Below are 26400 nucleotides of genomic sequence, written 5' to 3' on the forward strand. Positions count from 1 at the left end.
AATATACCAGAGCTTCACTTAATTGACATGAGTAAGTCCTTACTCAGCACAGCAGACACCATTGAGTGAACGTGACTCTTCCCAATATGATTCACTGGACGTGCTCCATGTTAAAGAACACAGTTACTTTACGTCTGGCTCCGAAAGTAATCACCAAAAGGATCAAAGAAAAGAGGTCCAAAAGGGACATAGCAACTTTGACCACACACGGAAAAAAAAAAAAAAAAATCAAAAATTGAAGTGAACAAACCATGCATTGGGGGTTTGAAGCTAAGTTAACATTGCCAACACGCACTGAAAAGTTACATTTTGGATGATGGAATAATACTGTTATTAAATACAAGCTGCGAGTTTCATGAAAAGCTCTGTCGTTGACTCTTTTGCAAACCCTGTAGTGTCACGTTCCAGTTTAATCCCTGTTAGAGAGGTCAAAGACCTTACAAATCGTGCAACAGAGGTGCTGGATTCAGAGGTGAGGCAATCCTTATGCTCAAACAGACACAAATCCTCCTGGAGTCGGCTGGAGACAAAATAGATCAAGATGGGAGTTTTTCCCCTCACATCCCTTTTGAATGAAGATTCATGAAGATGAGTGCTCTGCTCCCAGTTTGTCTTGTCTCACCTGTCAGGTTGTGCTCCGCTGGGAGACAGCGTGTATGAGCGAGCATTGATATCCCAGTTGCTTCGCAGTAAGCTCTTCTGATTGAAGAACGAACTGGCCGCTGGCTTGGCACGGGTCGGTGGGAACCTTTCTGGTTCTGGTTAGCAAACTAAAGCCACTCGTGAGAGATCAGGGCCTTACTGATCCGAGCCTCTAGCTTGTTTCTAAACACTCAAAAGCTACACTGCTCAAACACTCAACTTGCAGTCGGGTGGGGAAATTAGCTTAAGATATAATGTGTCAGTGTAGCTACTGTTTAGATCAGGGGGTACTGAAAATTACAGAAATGGGCTCAACTTTAAAGTAGTTCAATTTAATCACCCCCATGTCATCCAAGATGTCCAAGTCTTTCTTTCTTCAGTCGAAAAAGAAATTAAGGTTTTTGATGAAAACATTCTAGGATTTTCTCCATATAGTGGACTTCAATGGGAACCAAACGATTCAAGGTCCAAATGAGAGTTTCAGTGCAGCTTCAAAGGGCTTTAAACGACACCAGACGATGAATAAGGGTCTTATCTAGGACCCCTCGAGTCATGACTCGAAAAAAGATTTGTTCATTTTGATGAACGAGTTCGAACAGGAGAGTCACGAACGCTCATCACAGAACAGAGCAAGGCGAGCATTTGTGCTTATAAAACTTAAACTTTTTCATTAATTTTTTAAATGACCGATCGCTTCGCTAGATAAGACCCTTTTTCATCGTCTGGTGTCGTTTAAAGCCCTTTGAAGCTGCACTGAAACTCTCATTTGGACCTTGAACCATTTGGTTCCCATTGAAGTCCATTATATGGAGAAAATCCTGGAATGTTTTCATCAAAAACCTTTATTTCTTTTCGACTGAAGAAAGAAAGACATGGACATCTTGGATGAAGTAAACTACTCCTTTAAGGAATTAGAGTTTTTATGACTATATCTTACGAGACTTATCAGACTTAGAACAACATATATGTATATACTATGATTAATATTTGATCAAAAATACAGTTAGAAAATACACTTTACAATTTTAAAATATTATTCATTGCGATTTGGTGCTCAATTATTAGTAATGGATCTTATTATGTTAAAATTTTTTGCTGCTTGTTATTTCAGGATTCATTGAATAGAAAGTTCAAAAGTTCAAAAATTTATTTGAAATCGAAAAATGTATTATTATTATAATATTATTGTCACATAAATGTCTTTACTGTCACTTTAATCAATTGAATGTGTCCTTGCTGAATAAAATATTTAATTCCTTCCTCTTTTTATAATCTACTTTACACTTTTGAATGGTAGTGTATCAAGGTAGTGTACCCCCCCAAAAAAAGGGAAGAAATATTTCTTTAGCAGCAAATCAGTATATTAAAATGATTTCTGAAGGATCATGTGACACTGAAGACTGGAGTAATGATGCTGAAAATTCAGCTTAGCATCACAGGAATAAATTATATTCTAAAATAGAAAAATTTCTTTTAAATCGTAATACTATTTAACAGTATGTAGGCTACTGTATTTTTGACAGAAATAAATGCAGCTTTGGTCAGCATAAAAGATTTTAAAATCTTACCAACCCCAAAGCTTACTCCCATAAATAATGGAATTTTTTTATATCCTCTCATTAATAGAAACCTGTTTCTAATTACCATTAAGGAACACCAGGATCAGCTATTTGCAATTTTACTGTAAAACTGTCACCTACAAAACATGTTGAGGTGCCGATGCCACCCATTAAGCCCCTCGGCCCTCCAGGCCGGTGAACACGCTCCACAGCTACGAACACTTCTGCCTCCCTGCATCCCGCTAGATGTATTTTCACTGGCATATTTTTTAATATTAGCTTCAGAAAATGACACTAGTATTTGCGAAGTAAAAGGAGTCTAAATGGGCCATTTCAGCCAGGGTAAACACATTTAGCAATGAGGTCAGAGGCTGCAGCAGTGGAGTCAAGCAAGTTAGATAATTTTGTCAAAATGTTTAACGTCCTGCTAAACCATTTGGGAAAAACAAGAGCGGCAGCTGCTGTTGACTTTGGCAGCCGAGTGTATACTCTAAGCTTTAAACATGTAAATCAAAATGCTCCATCTTCAAATGTATGTAGACATTTCAGGTTAGTTGTGGGTCCTGGCAAAGATGTTGCGTTACATGGGCGACATAAAGCGTGCTATATGTGCGTACACATTTTTGATCAGGAACCCCAACTCTAATAACTTCAGCAAACAAGAGACGACGACGGCCTTTTTCTTAATGCTACGTTGTCAGCGAGACTGCATGAGGAAGCTCTTTTATTACAGCGGACACTTGACTTACTAGGTGGATAAAATACTTCTATTGTTTCAAGTTCCACATACTCATTACTTCCAAAAAAAGTTCACGTCCACATTCATCTCATGCTTTGTGTTTAATCTTACGCTTTCACAGACTTTGACCTTCAGCGTCAGTGAAAGGCAGAGCCTTGAATATGTCATCGTGATCTTCAGTTCAATAGCGTATAGTGTTACACGAGTATCCCCTGAGCCGGTTTCGTTCAGCTCTCATTCCTCTCCAAGTAGCAGTAATTGTTTGTGGAGCTTTAAAACGGCTCGCTAATTTTCTTGAGCTTTTTTTTTTTTTGGTTCTTTCTGCGACCTGGAAAAACAGATCACCTACCAGAGGGACAACATGACAACTCACTGCTGCCTGGGCACATTTCATGAGCGTTTGAGTACTTTTGCTTAGAAATTGATGTATCCAGTGGGCTTCTACTAATATAACTTTGAATGAACTGTTTATAATAAAAGTTGGTAACAATTTACAATAAGGGTGCACTAATACGCATTAATTCATGCGTAACTAATGCACAGATAATACTGAATTAATGTGTAAGTAATGATTATCTAAGCTATTCATTAATGATTACCACATTAGGAACTAATTAAGAGTCTGTAAGGTTAATGTATTAGTTCATACATGAATTGTTTTTAATTAAATATGTAATTGTGGATTAATTCCATAATAACTCATTTTTTTAACTAATAGTGTTAATTAATATGTTAATTACCAGAATGAGCCAAAGCCTTGTATTTCAACTTCCAGATAAAATGACAGGTACACTAATATGCATTAATACATGATTACTTACCTAATTGTTAGTGCAAATACATGCGAAAACTACTACAATTACTAAATGACTAATTAATAATGATGTGGGAAGTTGAAGAGCATAGCTTTGACTAATTGTGGTAATTAACACATTAATTTACACTATTAGTTAATAAAATATGTTATTAAGGAATTAATACACAATGACACATTGAATTAATAGCAATTCATGTATTACTTAATCTATTAATCATATAGACTCTTTATTAGTTGCTGATGCAGTAATCGTTAATTAATGGTTTATTTCTTCATTAGTTATACGTTAACTCATGATTATCTGTGTATTAGTTAAGCATGAATTAATGCATATTAGTGCACCCGTATTGTAAAGTGTTACCTAAAAGTTTATACATGTTTTTGTTTGTATTGAACCCACAACCTTGGCATTGTTAGCACAATGTTCTACCAGTTGAGCAAACGTGAAGAGAAAAAGAACAATAGAAGGAAAACAGCTCATTGTCGTTCAATAGAGTCAGGGTGTTTACAAGTTCTTGAATAAGTTTCTATTCTCAGATGTGGGCGAAATTAGTTAATTTACTTAACGCTGCACTTTTGCACTTTCATTTAACTATGATACAGAACAGAAAAATCACATTTAAATCTGCTGCTTAAGAACAGATGTATTTTCATCTCATTTCCAGCATTTCTGTTTGTCACTATACACATAGTGTGTCTTGATGACACATTGGATTTGCAGCTCTACTTTGCTGGTCCAGGGGGAAATTAGTTTTTTTTAATGGGAAACATGCCTCAGTCCTTTTGGGGACATATTAGACTTCATTGTGCTCCTTCTCTGAGCTTTCCAGAACACTAATCACAGCTTGAGGACAGAGAGAAACAGAGGTGTGTTTGGAAATCTTTTTTGGAAACACGGTCCTGCTTTAATTACACAATAGTGACACCTCCAAACTGGTTTATGTTGTGTTAAGGTGACATTGGTTCAACCTGGATTTGCAGGATAAATACACACTGAAGTCAGAGCAAGGGACGAGCATTAAATTCGTCGTAGGGTGTGTGCTTTGGGAGAGTGTTACAATGAAAACAAACGTTCCGTATGGACAAGGGAAAAACCTGCCGGTGGTGCTTTGGATAGTAAATAAATCCAGGCCCCTAAATCAATATGGATCTTACACCCAGTAAAAAACACATTAGACGGCACAGATTACTAAAGAAAATCTGCTGTTATGAGAAAAACCTCACTGCATTGCAATATTAACAAGACCTCGGATGTGACTAGCTATTCCAAAGCAATAAGATGATATCAAGGAAGGAGCCTTTTTTTAGTTTTCAGACAGACGGTCAGTCTGTGTATTATTGGTGAAGATTTTTCTGCAGGTGGCGACAAATGAGTGTTTGAGTGAGTTTGTAAACAATAGTCACTGAATCAACTAAGAAGATTTGTTTTTTCAACCAGAAAACAAAGTATGCATATTTTTGTTCTGCCTGGGTATGGAACCCCTTTTTCTTTAGGAAAAGAGTACTTACTTTTAAGGCATATTATAAATAGACAAAATGGGCATTTATTCAGGAACAACACACTTGAGTATGTCAATTAATCACTTACTCAATGATTCATTCAAAAACAATGATTCATTCAGGAATGAATCAAAAAACGTGGCTGAATTTGCAATAACATGCTACTTACTATTCGTGCTTTATCTTTAGATGGCAAGAATAGTAATAGTAAGCTAGTAATCTATTCTGAAATTGGGCACTGATTCATTCCAGACACAAACAAGTGACCCTGTCTTTTTGAGTGAGTCAATTATTCAACTCAAATGATTCATTCAAAACTGATTCATTCAGGAATTAGAAAATCTTTATGAGTGAGTCAACTAATCATTTACTCACTGATTTGTTTAAAACCACTGATTAATTCTAGATCAAAACAAGTCTTTAATAGTGAATCAAATAATCATTCACTCATCCAAAAAAGAGGCTAGATTCAGCATAATAGCGTACTACTTAGTATCTGTACTATATCTTTTTCTTAGAATTCTAATTTCTAATTTCTAATTCTTAGAAAAGAAATAAGTCAATGAATCATACTCTCAAATGATTAATTCAAAAGGCTGATTCATTCAAAAATGAATCAATTGATTACTGAGTGAACCATTATACAGTAATTTTTAATTAGATTAAAGTATAATCAACTTTTTTTTGTCACTTGTCAGACATTTGGATGGATTGCTCACAGAGCATATTGCAATGAATTGTGGGATTGCCTTTTCCTAAAATGATCCACGCAATGCTGACTTAGAATTTGGTTAAAAGTGTTCAGAACAGCCTTTTTCTCACTGCTTACTAACTGGAACAGAACCACTTTAACAAAGACTACAGTGATATCTGTAACTGTGATGACAACCTTTATCCAATCTGACATCATCTTTATTGATCCAACCTCAACCTTTGTCTCATCCAACCTACGTCTATGTCAGAGCAATTGGGAGTAAACGTGATGCTCGGTGGGATAGGTACTCACCCTTCCCGGGTGTTCTCGAGGCCAGACAGCGGGGAGAGATGGTGGGGGCTGCCAATGTCGCGGTCCAGGCGGGGCTGCCTGGGGGGCAGGTCAGGTCCAGAAGAGAGCAACTCAAGTGGGGCTCCATTGTGTGTCGTGCTGGAGCCGGCGTACAGGCCTGGAAGACAAACAAAACTAATGTGCAAAACATGCCTGATAAACCTCAAGGAGCCCTCAAGAACGGCACATTGACCAAATTAAATCCCCACAAAACAGCCCTTAATGGCAACAAGCGCTTGTTATGACAACACAAAACTCACCAAGGCCTTTTGGATGAATTTAAATGTTCTGTGCTGCTAGCAATTTACGATACATAATTTATGTTGCTGTGTGGAATGGATTTGATTGACTATTGCCATTTCGAACAAATCTTTGACAGATCGGATACGTTTGAATGCAACGGCAGAAATAATAAGTAGAGACAGATCTACTATAAGCTACTTGCATTGAAATGAATGGAACAGGTGGGCTGGATCTTCAGCCAAGGACACAGAACCTTGAAGCAAAAAAAAAACAAAAAAAACCCAGAAGATACATCAACTCCATCCACAGTTTATAATGGAAATAACAGACATAGATCAGGTATCCAACTGGTCCAAATGTCATCCCACCATAGATTATACTACTGTATGCAAACCAGGCCAGATGAAAATGATAGTTGCTCGTTCTGTAAAGGGGCTTCTTCCGTCCCCGGGCTTCTTGTGCAGCCTGAGAGACTGACAGGCGGACACTTTTCCCGGTTGCTCCGGCTGTTAATGTGTTCCTCTGGATTTGCCCAGTAATTGTTTTCCCAGAAGCCCTCTGTGCATTGACAGTCCTCAGCGGCTCGTCCTAGCACCCCTTCTCTTTGTGTTCCTCCCCAACTGCTTTACAGTGAAAGCGGGGCCTATCTGACAGTTTTCTGAACTGGTTACAAACTTGATTCATTACCCGAAATCATCAATCAAAGTCCTTAAATGCTTTCCCCTTTAGTCCTAACATCTGCTACCAGACTGGGAAGCATTCAACAAGTAATGGCCATGATTGCTTTAGTTGTTATCTGCTGGAGAGATGGGAGGGGGAGTCCAGCAGGAGGCAGAATCAGATTCTAATGGCTGAGCGTAATTGGGAATTTCTAGGTAATACCGTGTATATATACAGTATATAAAATACATCAAATATAAAACATGTATATATATATTATTTTATTACAATATATATAAAGCCATGCAAAGCATACTGTAAGCTATAGAGAATGCACAAAATTATATGTACCTGTAACAGCCAGATGCAAACCTACACAAAGGCACAGGACTAGAGCGCACTTTATACGTGCAAATTACAAAATAACGGAGGTACCCGCTCTCTGCTTTGCTTTGCTTTTTCTACTGGCTTCGGAACAAAGCATAGGGAGAGGCAGAAACATCAGGAACATTAAATGCAGGCATCTTGGCCAGACCCAACCACAACTTCTCCTCTAAACAAGAACAAACAGCCACAGTAACATAACAGGTCCTTCAGGCTAAAGACATTTGCACATTGAAGCAACGACTTATCTCCTTTGAACTGAGCGAATGAGAGTCGGTGTAAGCCAGGACGCCTATTTTCCCCTGGCACAAGTTGGGAGGGGAATTAAGCTGTTGCAGTGCAAAGTGTGTTTTGTACAAGGATGCTTGAGAGATGGGGAGTTCTGCAATTGTCCATCAAATTACCCTCGCACAAACATTTAGGATCTGTTCTACATTCCTCTTGACTGAATCGCTGCTCTGTTAAGGAATAGTTAACACAACATTATTTTTTTTTCGTCACCATTTACTCTCATGTACAATGACCGGGAGGGGACATGTTCAGTTCATTTAGTTTTGTCCTAGCTACGACATATTAGCTTGTTGGACCGTGATGATATGCCCCCTTGGCCCACTAATGATGTTGGGCTAGCTCATTGGTCGCACGTCAGAGGCATCCACGCCATTGGATGTGCAGTTGCAGCAGCACAGCCGATGAGCGAGTCAGACGCTCAATGTGCAAGCTGTGCAGCTGCAAATGCGTTTTACACATAGGCTTAAGTAAATCGAGGAAAAGGAGTTTTCTCCCCGGTCCTCCAGTAGGTGCTTCCATGGCGGTTTCAATTGTGCTTCCTCCTCCTTTGGCAACAAACAAATATTTAATATTTTTTTATTATTTAATACGTTTAATATTTTTATATTATCATAATTTAAGTTTTATGTTTTTATTCCTTCTTATGTATTTTCTTTATTTCCTCCTTCATTTCATGTACATCTTTTTACGCAATTAACGTTCTGGCCTACTTAAAGTAAGCTATGGCTATGTATTTTGTAAAGACTGTAAATGCCCGGTTCATGCTAATAAAGTTTTGGCTGTATTTCTGTAGGCTTAGGTTACACCAGTATGAGATGATAAATGAGTGTCTGTTTTATTTGTTTTATTTATTAGGGGGGTTATTTATATCATATATATGTGTCATATATTATGATTATATGTATCAAAATGACTGTAAATTAATTGTATTTATTATTGAAAACGTCAGTCCGTTTGTGTTCCATGAAAGAAAAAGGTTTGGGATGACAAAGGTTTGTAAATGATAACATAATTTTCATCCCTTTAGTATTCCAGGCCTTTTCATGAAATCTCCTTTGCTAACTATTGCACCACAGTATGTTCAGCATTTTGACAAGAACAAGCTAAAGAACAAGAAAAATGACTAACAGGAAGGACTGTAACTACTGTGGTTTAACTAATGCAAAACAAACACAAAACAAAACATGCAAAGCCTTCACCTCTGACCTCCCTCTCTAAATCAAAGAGTCATGAGTTATAGCTGGGTATTTTAAGGTAAGCGTCCTCTCCTCTAGCTCCAATTTAGTGTGAATTGCATAACATTGAAAGTAGCATGGGAAAATTGACATCTAACGCAGATTGTGCATTGCAGCTGTTTGCAATATTATCATTCATATGGTCTTCATAACATTAAAATCCCCTTTATTCTGTCATGTCCATTTGAGCTGTTAAATCGTAGCTTATTGGTTTTGGATCACATAAATGGTTCTGAAAGTGAATGTACACTTAAAACACATCTGGGTTTTGGTACATTCTAGGGTGGAGGGAACAGTCCTCTACCCATCTCTACAAAACATCCCAGGATACATAAATTAGACAGCACATATGCTCCTAGAAAAACAAGCTGTAATGGATGCTTTAGACCAAGACATACAATCATTTCTCTCAAGGTTTGGAAAGCAGCAGTTAATCTCCAAGATAACGTATAAAATTACAATCAACATAATCTTTAAAATCATTCATATAATTATTTAAATACATTTCAGATTACTGTAAAAATATTAGTATTAGGATTATTTCAACATATTTGGAACTAGAACTAGATTCTAAAGAAAATATGAGTGGTGACTGTCTAAAAGTCAGTATCACAATGAGAGGGTGTGCTATGCGGTTGCTGGGGTGTTCTGGGTTATTACCTGGGCATTGCTAGATGGTTGCTAGGGTGTTCTGAATGGATGGTAAGTGGTTGCTTATAGGCCAAAAGAGCAGACGATTTCAGCTGAATTTCAGATTTTCGCCCGATTTTCAGCAGGCAAAAGTTACAAGCCACTTGACTTCATAGTCATAGTACAATCAAAGTCTGCACCCAAGTTTAATACTCATGGTATGAGCAAAAATAATAGTGATGCTTGTTTTATCAAGCACCACTAATTACAAATATAATCCATGATTCTTCGTGCCACACCCACTTCACACCGCTATCAAAAAAAAGTGTGAAAGTGCTTATACGCTGATTTCACGCAGTCGTCATTTTGAATTAGCTCCGGTGGGAAGAAAACCGGAAGTGTCGCTTTAAATCATAGGAGAGTCGCGAATGTGATGGTGTATTGTTGTGTTTAATGTAGAAATTTGTTATTCTAAAAATGTACATACATTTCTTTCATAGTTTAGACTATCTACAGTGAAATTTATACATTTATAAATACATTTTTTAAATGTATATTCAGAACATACAAAAAAAAGGAGCAGGAACAAACTACATACATATCCTTTATTGGATATTAACATCTAATAGTTTAAATCGCGGCAGCAGCTTCAGGTTGGTAGTCCAAGACATTGTTGTCAATCTGTACTTCCGAGATTCTTCCCACCGGAGCCTCGCTTTCAATTTCAAAATGGCAGCTGCGTGAAATCAGCGTTTAGAACAGTGGATCTCAACCTTTTTTTTAGTTGTTTTGTCTAAATTTAAATTATTTGAAATTATCTTGAGGCCCCCTAGATATAAAGGATAAAGTAAGCCTTACCTGTGTACATTTCCTGCCCGAGTGCTGGGGAACGGCCTTCTTTCCCATTCAGAGAGTGCTGAGAGGTGACCGGGCAGTGGGATTGCTGGGAAGGGGCAGGGCCATGCAGATGCTGGATTGACAGACATTCACTCAAGGCATCTGATTCTAAATGGGGGCAGGCCCTTAGCTGTCAATCAAAAAGATAAAACAAAATATGCAAGATTAGAGATACATACAGTGGGGAAAATGAGTTTTTGAACAACTTAGAAATCATGGAGGGGTCTGAAATTGTCATCGTAGGTGCATGTCCACTGTGAGAGACATGATCAAAACAAAAGAAAAATCCAGAAATCACAATATATGATGATTTTTTAACTATTTATTTGTATGATACAGCTGCAAATCAATTTTTTATTTCCTTATTTTACTAAATAACTTATTTTTCTCACTGTATATCAAAGCATGATGTATGTATCTCTCCATATTGAAAGAATGAAATCACATTAAAAACCTGTGTGAAACAAAAGTCTTCAATTAAAAAACGTAAAAAAGACACAAACTCATCGCTGACATGCCCATCGGCCAGCGCAGGAAATGAAAAGCTTAGAGAGAAACAGTTTTTCACCACAAACAGGAACCTTTGATTGGAAACATGAGGGGATGAGGGGAAGGACATACCCCGCATCCACATCCATCTCCATCGTCAGTACAGGTTGGGACGCTACGTTATTGGCTTCAGAGAGGCGGAGAGGTCTTTTTTGCTGGTGCAAGACTGATTTTTCTCTTCATAAGGTTACAAAATCAAACTTCTGGGAGTAATCATGCGTTATATGTGACATTCGTGTAGAGTTCGGGGAGTCATATGTGTTTAGGACTTTTAGACTGAATTTGAAAGCTTGGATTGTAGCATGGAATTATGTTTAACTGGAAAATTATCTTCGGTCAAATGAACTCGTGTTGAGTGGACTGAATCTGGAGATGATACCTCGCAATAAACAATAGCCCGAAATGAGCCGTGACATGCAACTTGAAAGTGTTATGCTATTGTAATTCCACTGCAATTAAGATTTTCAAAACAAAAGCTCACAAACGTGCAAATTAGAAATAAAACTAACACGTCTTAATTACACGCAAATGGGCTGCAGTTCTCGAATATTACGAAAGAGCGCAAACCGCACATTTTCCAGTTGAGATCCTTGTGCAGAACTCCCAGCAATTCATCAAACGTAAAAGGAGCTTCGGTGCTTTGCCGCAGCTTGCTATAACTGGCGACGCTCGCGATGGATGGAGTGGGAGTGTTTGTTTGACAACCCACAACATCTGGCCACTGGGGTATAGTGCTGCACAGCTTATTAACAATGGTACACGCTCACATGTGTTTCCGCTTACAACAGCAAGCAAGAAGAACGCATCAGTCAGCTGTCGTTTAGACCAGTGCAACAATGAGGCCATTCTGCTTATAATTACCCACTTTAATGAGGAATGCACTCTTTACCATGTAGATGCTGAAATGTGGTCATAGTTGATCTATTGTTGGGGAAATCATTTTCAAAAGACAATCCTAAGTAGAACCAACTGCAGCAAGCCATGAAAAAGACACAATTGACCATGAAAAATATCTACTAGAAAAGTTTCTCAAGGCTGATGGCAAGAGCCAAAGAGCTAATTTTATTCTGATGTTCGGATGAGATGATTTGTACGGAGGAAATAAAGAAAAGAATTGAGATTGTTTGTGTCCTTACCTTCCTACGCACCTGCTGCTCTTTGGCAGAGTGAATCTTCACATGCTTGCGGAGGGAACTGGGGTCTGTGTAGCGTTTAGTGCAGCCTGGGATCTGACACGCATATGGTTTCTGAAACAGGAAATGCACAAGGAGTCAAAGAATCATAATTATACGCAAGTCAGTCACAAAGAGGACATGGAAACACACTGCTATGGACACAAAGACATTATTCATTACAATACGTCAGCATTCATAACTGAGTAGCAATAATAATAGTTTATATGAGACATTAAATACAGTGTAGAACATTTATGAACACACATGGAAACTAAAAAGACATGACAATTTAGACAAGCAACTGTTTTGAACTCTCAAAATAAACATTTTAAGATTGAAAGTCTGTAAAGTCACTAGTTTTAATTACATTTCTAAATATAAAACAAAAAAAAAGTATGATTCCATGTCCACATTTAAAATCTGGGATTTAATTTGTTTTATTTAAACATGGAAATAAATAGGTTTTAGGAATGAGGAAATATTATGTAAAATTAGTTCAAAAAATATTTAATATTCTTCATATTTTTCTTTCTTTATTTAAAAGTGTTGAATTCAATCAGAAAAGTAAGCATTTTTACAAGTAGACTTTTTTCTGTAATCAGCCTTAATATTTACACTTTCAAATTGAGTGTAAATGGACAAACACAAGTGCAATAACTGTTTATTTTGAGTGTTAATACTGTAGATAGTCAAAGTTCAAGAGGAAAGACAGTGTCCTACCTTTCAGCTGAGAGGACACAGGAAGAGGAAAGAGAAGAATACAGATTGTTCGGTAAATGTGTAGGTATACAGGTTCTGTACAAACACTTACAGTGTTATTTTGCTCATTTGATCAACGTTGAGTTGTGTTGAAACGTGCGTTTTCACATAAACATCAGTGTACACATGATTCTCACTGGCAAACTTTACTGAAACACACTCTTACGCTCCAAAACATGCAGAGGTGATTTTCTCCCATGCATTTTACACTGCTCTTTTTTTTCTAGAAAAGAGGCAGTCATTAAAGCGAAAGTGGATAGGCTTCCTTTATTAGCTCTCCTTTCCTACCTTCCCTCGTTCTCTAAATAACGCTGTTTTTACAAGCCGCTCGCAGGGCAGCTCGTCTCTGCGCATTTATTTGTTTTCACTGTGCAATGCCATATAATCCCCCTGCCGTCTAAACGCACCAAAAACAGAAAACGAGAAAGCTTAGGAATGGAAAAAAGAAAAAAGGCCGTCAAGAATAAATATCATTACTGTCGGAGGGATTTTTTCACTGTATATGAGGCGTGTGGGAAGGCTGTGACAGGGCGCAAAGGCAAGTTAATGTGTAGCACTGGGCATCTGGGGTCGAGGGTCTTATTGGCTGTGGCAGTGTGGCGGTAACGTGGATACAGCATCGGGTTCAGCCAGTTAGTGAGAAACGACTAGCTCAAGCTTTCCCTGACTTTTATTTTTCCTCACATGGTTGGAGTGGGATGCAAGACGTGCTTGTCTCTCTATGCCATGTGTCGTTGCTATCACAAACGAAGCGTGGTGTTAAACGGTGTATGATATAACGTGTTTCCCCTCATCAACCCACAGAGACATAACCGTATGTATGTTTTGTGCATGCAAAATTAACATTTAGGTCAAAGAAAGGCAGCAAACAGCACATTTACGGTATTGTTTGTAAGGTCCATTTGGATGGGAACTTAAGTGGTTGGGACTTTTGCTCTGAACATGGAGGTCCTCCATGGATCTCCCTTTAGTTTAGGTTAGGAGAGGCTAAATAAGTTCAAACAATCTGAATAATCTTTTGAAAAATAGTAAGCTAATAACAAAATCACTTAACACATTTTGGAGCATCATATCACCTATGTAAGAGAGCAATACCTTTTTAAAAACTATATAAATGGTACTGTATAAAAGGTTTTTGAACAACAGCAACAAAAAACTGTAAATACTGTAAGATAATTGAGAAAATATCTAGCTAAAAAAAGATGATATGCACAGTCTTGTTTTTGTTTTTTTTATAAATAAATGAATGTGTCGAAATGAACCAATTCATTACAATGAATCAAAGTATCCAATGGTATATACCTGTATGAGATGACTATTTAGGATGAACCGAATAACCAGAATAAATTTAACTCGCATGAAAGGACAGTTAAGGACAAACCGATTTACTAGAATGAATGAGTTTCCAATGCTAAAAATGAGAAAGGACCATTTAGAATGGACCTAATCACTGAAATAAACTTTTGATTAGAATAACTTTCCAACTCTTTAGGATGAACCGATTTAATATGAGTCAAATTATCAGTGCTATAGAGAGAGAATCATTTAGACTGAAATGTATTAGAATAAATCCAACCTTCATTCTAGAGAGTTTATGAGGATGATTTATTCTAATGAAGTTTTCTTTTAAGATGATTCTAAAACCGTAGCACTTCTAGTAACTACTTAATTTATTTAAATAAATTCAGTATAGCATGACTACAAGTTTGTATTTTCCCATCACTGCTCATTTATATATTAAGGATGGTGTCAGTAAAGAGAAGTGTTTGTTTACGTGTGTTTTGAAGCATTTCGGGGGTTGAGCAGGAATGAATGTATTCATGTACTCACAGTGTCCAGGTGTGTGCGCTGGTGCTTTGCCCTGTCGCTGGAGTTGCTGAATGCTTTCTGACAGCCCGGGTGCTGGCACAGGTACGGCTTCTCTCCTGTGTGACTCCGCAGGTGAATCTTCAGATTCTCCAGCCGCGAAAAAGCCTTGTTACATCCTTCAAACTGACAGAGAGACAACAACAGTAACCTTTCTCGGAGGGCGATGTTTTACAAGGCATTGCCCTTAATTTGTTCATGAGTGTGAACAAATGCATTCAGATGAACATTTGAATCAGAAAAGAAATTCACATTCGTTAGCTCATTTGCATGGTCTGGCCAATCAGAATTCTTTAAAATTACAAACCATAAACGACTGACTACTATGCTACGCCCCTTCCAACTATCTCTTAGCTCCGCCCCACCAGTAAGGAGCCTCGGATGAGACAGAGTGGCAGCTTATGGAGGTGTCAGAGACGGTGTAACCTGACATAGCAGCTTTGCTCTCTATTGTCCACTGACCTCTAACTGAGGCCCCCGCTCGAGTTTCACTGAAGGAAAGAGCCTTCCATTCTTCTAATGGGCTCTCAGAACATCATTCGGGCTCTGGCCTCCTTCAATCACTCGCAAAGGGCTTGCTATTGAGGCCAGGCCATTTAATACGGGGCGAAACCTTAGACTGCCACGGTTGGGATATATTGAGTGACCTGGATTATACAGTGTGTGTATCTGAGTGTGCAGATTCTTATATGACACATTAAAAAAAATGTGGAACAAGGAAAAAACTCAGTCAGGTACATTACAGGGTCACGTTCACACATTTACACACATAGGGAATAAAAAAAAACTGAATTTGCATTTTTATTAGAAAATAATAGTGCATCAAAGGTAATAATATGCGCTATAGAGCAATAGAACGGTACGGTGGTTGAAACAATTGCTTGGGGCTTTTGAACATTCAGACCCCACAAGTTGTGCCTGTATTATTCAACAACATTAAACCATCTGTGAATATACCAACAACACAGAACTTAAAGTCTCAAAAAAAAAAAACGTGCTAGCCATATTTACATTTTACAGCAGAGATATATGTCGCGTGCTGACTCCTAAAATACTTAAGTTTTCAAAACAAACACCGCGAGTATGTATGTCCCAAAATGTGTGTATTTATATATAGGGGAAATAATAATTCTTTCGCTGCTTTCTTTAAAACGTAATACAAATTTCAGGCTAAATTGAATTTATGGGTCCGCAGAGAGAAGCCTGCTAATCGTGTAAAGCCCGCCCTTAGTGTGAGGATTGGCTGCCAATGGAGAGAGGTGCGGAGCATGCTGGGATACCTTGCAAACAAAGCAAAGCATTCTGGGATACCATGCAAACACAGCCATCTGCCAGAGTTTAATCCATTTGACTGGGAGGAATTTCTTTTTCTCTCTTAATGTCTCTTTATGTCTCTGGCATTTTATTTTTCTTTTTTTGAAGACCATAACATTCTCTTAGCACAAAAATGCACCTGTATTTGCCAAGTACAGAACATTATTTTCCAAATAATTCTAACGCAACCAGTTTTACAACTGACGACGACATCTATCAAAACATCCCCAAACGTAAACCGAGGAAAGTGAACTTTCTGAGATACAAACAGACCTTCATCATAAAAATCTGAGTGAAAAGTGAGACTCCAAACTAACTAAATATATGTTGCATTTTTAAAACCGCTATATAGCAACCACGACAGCTCCTAAATCTCAACTACCCTTTGATTTTATTTGCAAAAACAGTTTAGCGAGCTAATCACATTAATTGGCATAAACGTGTTTAGCTTTCCCCTCTGAAGGCCTGTGTGAGGGTAAACAGAGTGATAACCCTCGAAAGTGGATTGTGGTAAGTCATTTGACGCCATCTTTCCGAAGTGGGCCTCAGGATCTGCCGTCTACACACAGAGTGACAGTTCGGGTTGACATTTGTGTCAGGGGCACAGAGCCAATCATGGATGATTGCGGGCCGCAGAGGCCGCTCAACCTCAACCTGATGACTATATGGGAAATGAAGCGTGATTGCGGCCGAAAACGTCCAACGAGGCATCGGGCAACTAAAAGCCCGTAGTGTACACAAGCACTCGGAAGAAAAAACAGTTCATTAATACCCTTAAATACCTGCAGAACACAAGCCAGCCTTTATGACACATTTTTCTGCGCAAAAATAAGGCCGTGTCGCTTACTGACGTCGCACAGAGCTCTGATGGAGTGACTTGGATTGAGAGGAAGAGGAAAATTTGCTTATTATGGGAATTGCATTCAGGCCACATTCTTTCCCGTGGAGTCAAAGGTCCACTGCTGTTCCCGTTAACATTCGGAGGTGCTCTGAAACATAAAACATATTTCCCCATTATACTGTAACTACCAATCTCACCTTCCCTCAGGCATGCGTTTATTCAGACATTAAAACCTTAAGCAACTAACAAGCATTAAATACATTATTACTCCTAATTAGTGGGCTTAAAGGCAATTTTAATGAGCACCATGACTTCTTTTCTTACAGTCCGACACATTTTTTGTAATTCGCTGTGACATCCAAATTGCCTCAGCGCTCTCAGATACGCTGTCTGCGGGTTATGGAGATGTTCTGTGATCAGCACTTGTACGAAATCGATTCTGGTTCCTGTTGGAGAACGAAAGGTGTTACGAGGTTTACCGCTGAGCGCCTGAAGTAACTGTGACCTGTAAAAGAGAAACCGCCGACACGTCTTTCGGCACGGAGAACAGCGGAGCTCAGATGGAGTGGCTAAAAACTACAGGCGAAAGCGAACATGTGCCTTTAATCTGCCTGTTTCCAAATGCCCCCTGGCAACCACAGCAAAGAGCAGAAAAACGTAAATGGATGAAATTATATCCATATGATTCAATGAGACAGCTAAGGGGAGACAGGTTTCTCATGCACTTCATCAGGGTAGAAAATTAAACACAGCTTAGCTAAAACATTCGCATTACATAGTTTACACATTTCATTTCCACATCCAAACGCCACTCGTTTTAGCAGCCAACTTCATCTGTTGCTAATAGGAGGCTTAATATGAATCAAAGATCTGGTTAATTTCTCTCTCTTTCTCTCGCGTTCTCTCCTTTGGAGGGGAATTCACTTTCGATTATTCTCAGGGATCTTTGATTTTTCTTTGTTGCTCTTTTGTCCGTTACTTTCAAATTTCAAAACATATTTGATTCATACCTAATGTGATGCATACACAAATCCTCAGCTGACAAATGTTGTCCAGATGGGATCGAAGGCATGGCCGATAAACCCGTGGAGGAAGTAGTCATGTAAATGACTAGCAAAATTGCTCCGAAACAGCCTTTTTTGTTCTCATGCAACACTGGTTAAACCAGATTGAAACCCATGTAGACTGTAGATGGGACCTTCACAGGAAGCAACCTATGATGACTAAATTGGGCCTCTCACGTAGTCATTATGCACCCCCCCTCCCCACCTCACTATGAGCAACGTTTTTGAAGGAAATTGAATTGAAGGTGTATTATGGATTCTGACCTCGCTGCTATGGAAGTCAAACATTAGCAACTTATGCTACATGTGGGAATCCTGAACTAGAACATGCAGGAAACATATGGATCTTTATGGGAGCACTTAACCCAGAGTCGTTCTGGGGCGTACCGTCAAAGTGTTACCAGCCTGAAGATATAGTGCCTACCAAAACTAGCTGTGATCTTCTTTTGACCTAGGAAGAGATTCAGATTTACAGAGGGAGAAAAGAGTAAAGGTCCTCTTCCAGATCAGCTGATGCTTCCACATGTTCTCTTCCTTTCTAAAAGCCTTTAACTAGTAACTCCAGCATGCGTCCCTCGCTTGCTGTATTCATTTGAATTTATAACTAGGTGGTCATATACTCATGCTACATCCTGAAAACAGATTAGTGTATGTAATCTAATATACAGTACCTGTAAGCACTCTTCTGAAATGCATGGCCATGTTTCAGGCTATATACGAACATAATCCATTCTGATTTTAAAATAGTGGTGTGGAATGGATTTTCTTTCTTTTAAAATGCAGATTCTGTTAAAATAATGTGAAGATGCTGGATATGCAATGTGCAGCTGGAAATTCAGCTTTGCCATCACAGGAATGAATCATATATTAAATATATTAAAATAGAAAAGAGTATTTTAAATAGTAATAATATTTTACAATATTTCAGTTTTTACTGTGTTGATCTGCATTTTACTATACTTTTACTGTATTATTGATTGATCAAATAAATACACCCTGGTTAAGTATAATCTTATATCAAAACATAAAAATAATTCTGACTGAACACTTACATACTGAATTCTGGTATTTGATTTGAATTGAACTAAATTGTTAGAATATGTTACACAGAATATTTGATTTAGTCTTGTACATTAGCAAAACTATCATTTATGCACACAGATGCAGACATACATTTATGATACATATTCAGCAAAAAATAGTTGTTGTCACAGGGTCATTTACCCCTGATTTTTATTTTGTGCCATCAAGTTTCCATTTATTTTGTTTGTTAAAATATTGGATAATGCATCCTGCACATGCTAAAGACATCACTATTAGTCCTGTAAAGGCACAGTGTCCCTCATATTACCCTATTTATTACAGGCCTAAAGACCTGGCACCATTAAATTAGTGTCAAATTTATTTAATCCGTGTTTTCTTTGTTAAACCGAACACCAAAGAAACCAAACAGCATTCTCGGTTTCCCTGGCCGCAAAGCGCTGATGGACACCAAGCACAGTCTGTCACTCCAGTAACCCGCCTCTCACTCTCTCCGTTCTAAGCATCTCTAATAGCTAATTAGAGAGTATTACACTCGCCCCGATGCCTTTACAATACCACCGAGCCATCAGTTATCTCTCCGTTTCGTGCAACATGAACCAGGGCACAGTGAGATGCAATGAAACTCCTCAACATGATATGTGCAGTGTGTTCATGCCTGCGGAGGGGCAAATACAGCATTTGACACAGTCAAACCGTCAGTCCCCATCTACTCACTGACACCTGCTAGCGTTCGGTTCCCAGCGGCGCTGGCACAACACATGGGGTGACATGACAAATACATTGAGTGCAGTCGCTCAGAAACTTCCTCTTTAACTGGCAGCCATGAGAAACGTGTTGCTTTTACATTCGATTTATGGATGAGAATCACACTTTCATTACACAAACTCATAATTCACACATATGAGCTCTTTATTTGGAAAAAGTTGACTGTTAGGGTCATGCCATACTTCTAAAGGTTCAAACGTCATCCAAACTCTAGGCTAAACACCAAAAAAGGCCACATTTCACAACATCCCTCGTTATATGACATTGTGAGGAACATTTAAACTATAAACGCTCCTGACCGACGTTCGTTTCTCTCGCCTTTCTTTCCGCCCTCCACCCTGTTGGCATAATGTTCAGAGTTGACACAGCTGGGTTTGTCTCATGCCCACTCTCTCTAAGCTATTCTACAGTATATCTCTGACCTGACAACAAATACACATCCCAGAGTGCCTTGCGCCTGCCAAGTCAAACACCTCTGCGTCAAAGGCTCCATCAGATTCATGAACAAAACAAAGCTATTCAGATGGACAATAGGTCAAAATGGCATGTTAAATGTGTTCAGTTTTGAATGACGATGTAGAAAGGTCGAGTGAGATCTAACTTAGTTGGATTGAGAAGTAGAACATTTACGCCCTCCAGATATGTGATGAAATTGAACTACAATAGAGAAAGCTTGTATTGTTGTCTTTTGGGAACCTGATTGTTGCGTTTCCCCTTCAGTATTTTCTTGTTTTGTTATTTTCTGTTCAAAAGTGCAGTGCGAGGGCAATTTATCAGGTCATATTTCAGAACACATTATTAATCATGATACGTCATACAGCATGACTGCACATTAAATCATGTGGAATCACAGTGGAATATGAGGACCAATGTTTTGCACTGAAAATAAATAATACTAAGATCAAGTCATTATTAAATGAAAATGTAATAGTGCAACAAAAAGATCTAAATCTGTGAAAAAAGTAGAAAAATAAAATAAAATAATAAAGAACTTGTATCCGAATGTTATTCAAATACCTCATCAATAACTCAGTTGAGAGAGAAAAAATAGACCCAAATAACAAGGTCTCAGTGTCCTGTGATATTCCACAGTAAACGTTTTCATATTTATGGAGTATTTAACTTGAAATTTCTCATCACGTACTTGTTTACCTTAGCAGTAATAAGACTCCAGGTCTGGCTCTCGCTCCTCTCTTGGTATTTGCAAGCGAGACGCTGACGGAATTACAAAGCAGTGTGTTTTTTCAATGCTAATATTCACTTTCCATCTTTGCATTAAATTGTGCATGACCTAATCTGAGTCTTGGCTTTTCTACGCTGAAATATGAATTTGGCTCATCCGTGTCACTTGTTCTGGTTGTATTTAAGCTTTGAAGAGGATAATATCGAGTCTTCAAGGAGCCATAGAACGTGCTATTTTCTTAATTTTTCACTACTGTGGAAACAATGGCTGGACATTATACAGAGATTTGGAGCGTTTCTTTATGTTCACATTCGAGTCCATTAGGAAACTGATCCTTTATAGCTTCACAAACCTGTCATTTTAAATCAAATTTAAGGGGTGAATTGATGAGCCATGGGCTTTGAGGTCACATAGAATTTATTAGAATGCATCATGAGACCTTTAGTGAAGGAATTAAATCATTGTTTGGAAAAAAAAAAAGCCTTTGTCACAGAAATGAACAAAACAAGAGTTGTATGTCTGCGCTACTGATCTTTGGGAATCCACATCAATGACCCGCACACAATAACAGACCGCATATTATCTCGATGAAAACTCACAAGCACAAATGGAGTAGGCACTTTCATATGGAAACATTTCTTTTGGAACAGTGACACCGAGGTCATGTGTTTGATTCCCAAAGTGTGCATGAACTGATTTTAAAAATGCCATGTAAGTTGCTTTGGATAATATTGTCTGGCAAATTGTACTCTACTGATCAAATGTTTGGGGTCTGGAAGATTTCTCTTGTGCTCACCAAGAGCTATAATTTATTCCTTTCATAGCAAAGATGAATTTTCAGCATCATTACTTCAGTCTTCAATGTCACATGATCCTTCAGAAATCATTATAACATGCTCATTGGGTGCTCAAGGAACATTCTTTTATTACCAATGTTACAAACAGATGCTACAAATGTTTGTGGAACCATGATATTTTTCAGCATTCTTTAATGAATAGAAAGTTTAAAAGAGCAGTATCCTTGCTTAATTTTTTCAAAAAATACTGACCTCATACTTTTCAACGCTAGTGTAGATATGAAATGTAAAAACTTTCTGCCTCAGAGTAAACAAAATAAAAAGGTACTGTGACTTGATATCTCACTATTGCGACTTCATATCTCAAAGTGTGATTTATCTTGCAACTGCAACATATTTCACAATGTGACTAGTCACATTGTGAAATGAAAACGACTGAATATGTTAAAACTAATCAATAAAATTGAGGCAACAGATTACGATCAAAATTATTAATTAAATTTAACAAATTAGAATTGAGTAATAATTAACCAAATTAATTACTTAAAAGTTTACCATTTAAAATGAGTAGAATTGTTTTTTTAAACAAAAATATCAGAAAAACAGACTGCACTGTAAAAAATTAGTATGACTGAATATGTTAAATCTAATCAATAAAATTGAGGCAATAGATTACAATCAATATTATCAATTAAAAATTAAAATTGAGTAAAAATTAACCAAATGAATTATAAATAATGATTATGTTAAAACACAACCAACACCATCAGATCACCTTATCTATTTGTTCATCTGGCTATTACAATTCACGTATAACAGCCACACAACATCTAAAGTTAATGATTTAAGGGTCAAGAGCCCAAATAAAACACACACTGATCACCATAATGGTGACTTCATGAAAATGACGGTTTTCTCCTTCAGTGATTATGCTTGTTATCATCAGGTGTCTTCAATGATGGCAATAGAGTTCTTAATTCATCAGTCTGTTTTTCCGATATTTTTGTTTTTAAAAATGTGTAAATTCTACTCATTTTAAATGGTTAACTTTTAAATAATTCATTTGGTTAATTATTACTCAATTCTAATTTGTTAAATTTAATTAATAAAGTTGATTGTAATTTGTTGCCTCAATTTTGTTGATTAGATTTAACATATTCAGTCGTATTCATTTTTACAGTGTATGTCTAATTTTAAACTTTATATGACGATTACGTATTACTCTACAGGCTTCCACGCTTTCCTGGGCACATGCAGGAAAAAATATTAACATTATTAAAGGGTAAAAAATAACAAATCTTGGGAAATTGTGAAAAAGTTACATTAGTTATTGAACTAGAAACATTTGGAGAATGCACTTTGCATAATGGAGAACCAAGTTAATTCAAGTATTGTTGGCTGAAAGAACATGGTTAAAGTTCATGTTGGTAGGAAGTGCAGAAGTTACTGTTTTTATCAATAATTTTTGAAATAGTTTCAAAGCCATACCTCCAAATGTATGATGGGACTTGACAATGTAAACAGACAAGCGCTTTGAGAAAGCGTGGACAGCTCTTCTGGCGGAGTATGAATAGTTTCATGGGGAGAACTCTAATTGGACGGTTGAATCCAGCTGTGAGTCAGCGGTAAAGTGCAGTAGCGTACCACGTCCTGCCAGATCTCCATATAACACCCCGCTTGAAATGTGGAACCAGTGCACCACATTCTTATTGCACCCCTACACCCATAACTGTGGTTTTAAGGAATGGGCTTTTGGTGAAGATGTTGCTCTGGTTACATCTATCTCTGAGTGACAGCAGATGACAAATGAGACAGAATGTTGTCACAGCCCATACGTTTGTAAGAGAGAAGCTGTCGCAAGCCTCCCACACTTAGTTTTGGGCTCTGTTCAAACCGCAGATGGGACGTGGTTTCGGACTAGAGGGGCACCATAAAGCCTCCAGTTATGTGGCTGTTTATTAACTGGGTCGGTTTGGTTTTGAGAGATACTTGGGATCCTAACCTGGCTCTCGGTTCTGCTAAGTCTCATGGCCCATCTGTATCTCAACAAACCCATTCTAGAACACTGGGATATATTCAGTCTTAACTCGAAACTGTCCGTGCTCTGTTTACATGATGGGGTTTATGGCGAATGTTTGCGGAAAGGCTGGGTGCGATGTAAATAGCGCCCTGACTACTGTTATTTATTCTAAGGAGTGTTTGGCAGATGGCAACTGGCATCAGCTCCATGTCAACATGCTCTCTTTATAGTGACAATGAGGAAGGTACTCTAAATTAAACACATTTATGACTGGCTCCGTGTACATGTAGGCCATAAAGGGCCCACACTGAGACATTAAATCATTATTATTCAAATTTATTACCACATTTCTAATGTGTAAGTAGTGAAATAAAAGCTCTATAAAAACTCTTTTAGAACTTGAATTTAATGAAAGAATTATATATTTATTACTCTAAATTGTGACCAAAATGTTAGAGACAAATGTCCTTTTTTATTAAATAAGGAATACTCTGGGTCCAGTAAGTTAAATTCAATCGGCAGCACTCGTGAATTAATTTAGATTTATCTCTCCTTTTCAAAAATGTTACAATAAAATGCTAACTGATAACATTATATTAGTGCAGAAAAATGCAGTTTACAACTTTTTCGTAATATTATGTCAAAAACCTTAACACAACTGTAAAAATCATGGGAACCATTTTACAGTTCAAAAATGCACTAAAATAAATTATAACCTTCACTTTTGTCGTAAAATCCTATGAAAATTTGGCCATTTACTTACATACGTGCCTCACTGTAACTTTCTTTTTAAAGAAAATGAAGGACACGTTGAAATTATAAGGCTACTTGTTGTAAGAAACATTATGTAACAAATGCTGTCTGATTGAGCTCAGCTTGTAAAATGTGAAACAGTCAATGCATATCAACTTCACAGAAAAATTATGACTAAGGAGCATAAAAAATATGACTAGCAGTTCTCTCCCTGATCCTGCCATTGAAATAATTTTCCATCATTTATGACACAAGGCTTCCCCACCTGAAAGAGTACAGAATATCATCATTCTTAATCCGACACATAACCAAAAAAACTATTTTCTTAAGCTTTCTGTTTTTGTTAATGTTTTTTAAAAGCAGTGGCTCTGTTCATTGTTGTGATACATTGTATATTCAGATATTCATATAACAAAATATTCTGGGAGCCATAAAAAAATGCTGGTGCTGACTGGCAAAAAAAAAACAAAAAAAAAACGCTGGCGTTAAAAGATAAAATAAGTTCAAATGTGCAGAAACATTACAACTGAGTGCCAAATATCTGTCTTTGACTAGCAACACTTCACTTTACAACAGCTCAATATTTTCTTGGCACACTGTGCGCCAGATTTTTTTTATGTCACCTGGCTGGATCATGTTAAAACAACTGATTTTCCGCGCATTTGTGCTGCAATGCTAATAAACAACTACAGAAAAATACAGACATAGGTTATATGGGGCTAATAAAAATACTAATATCGAATAATAAAAACAATATGGCGCTAATATAAATAAATAGTATTATATAGTAAAAATAGGACAATAATAAAAGAAACTTGAGTGTTTCCACAACTTTGTGCAGTAAATAAACCAAATAAAAAGTGCAATAAATGTGTTCTCATATCTTACAAAGCTAGATTGAGGGAATAGTAAATTAAAGTTCATTCAACAATCCACCTTTTTATGGAGATATTCCCGAGAGTAATTCTGACAAGGAGTACCTCCAAATATTAAGTTAATGGAGATCGTTTCAAATTCATAGTCCATTATAAGATGACAAAAGACTAGTATTTTTCGCCATAGTACAAATGATGGGACTAACTTGAGCCTAAAACCATACATGTATGAAGCATAAGGACTGTGTCTAGCAGGGTCTAGCGCTTTAAAACGCCTGAGGAAATTTTGGCCATTAGCCGTGTTTGGTCCCCTTAGTGTATTAGTAGACGATACGCCCCACTTACAGGGTTAAACAGATTAAGCACTTGGATGCGGGACAGATATGAGTCTATGACACAATGCTAAAATAATGTGGCCATCAGTCTCTGTCTCACATTTCAGGTACATAATTAAATGTCAGGAAATTACTTACTCAAAATATAGCATAACATTCCAGACAAATCTAATTAGCAAAAAACATGTATGGATATTTCAATCTTTGATACCCGGTTATGCGCATTTAAAGCCCTACAGCCATGAGGCGCATTGGCTGAGCTGAATGCCAATAATAAATAATGAATGCCATAATGCCAGCTTAAAAAAAAAAGTGTATTTAGCAGGAGAAAAAAGAGCTACCAGATATTTGACAATGATTATTGCTTAAGTAGCTGTTAAGAATGCTTAAGTGAAGGAAGAGAGAGAAGAGGAGTAGT

General features: G+C 37.5%; 1 protein-coding gene across 4 annotated transcripts in view; it reads right to left on the reverse strand.

Moving 5' to 3' along the window:
* glis1b (GLIS family zinc finger 1b) overlaps positions 1 to 26400 on the reverse strand; it is a 73932-nt gene that overhangs the window by 6722 nt on the left and 40810 nt on the right. For 3 of the 4 annotated variants that reach the window (XM_039676390.2, XM_089119746.1, XM_089119747.1), the window contains 4 exons: positions 14956 to 15117; positions 12328 to 12438; positions 10604 to 10772; positions 6264 to 6420 (listed from right to left, as the gene is read on the reverse strand). In XM_039676390.2, the coding sequence (XP_039532324.1) occupies positions 6264 to 6420; positions 10604 to 10772; positions 12328 to 12438; positions 14956 to 15117 (599 nt within the window). The remainder of the gene's footprint in view (positions 1 to 6263; positions 6421 to 10603; positions 10773 to 12327; positions 12439 to 14955; positions 15118 to 26400) is intronic. The other variant, XM_039676381.2, reaches the window with a different exon arrangement.

Source organism: Pimephales promelas, chromosome 14, assembly GCF_988280905.1.
Source record: "Pimephales promelas chromosome 14, fPimPro1.hap1.1, whole genome shotgun sequence".
Lineage (NCBI taxonomy): Eukaryota > Metazoa > Chordata > Actinopteri > Cypriniformes > Leuciscidae > Pimephales > Pimephales promelas.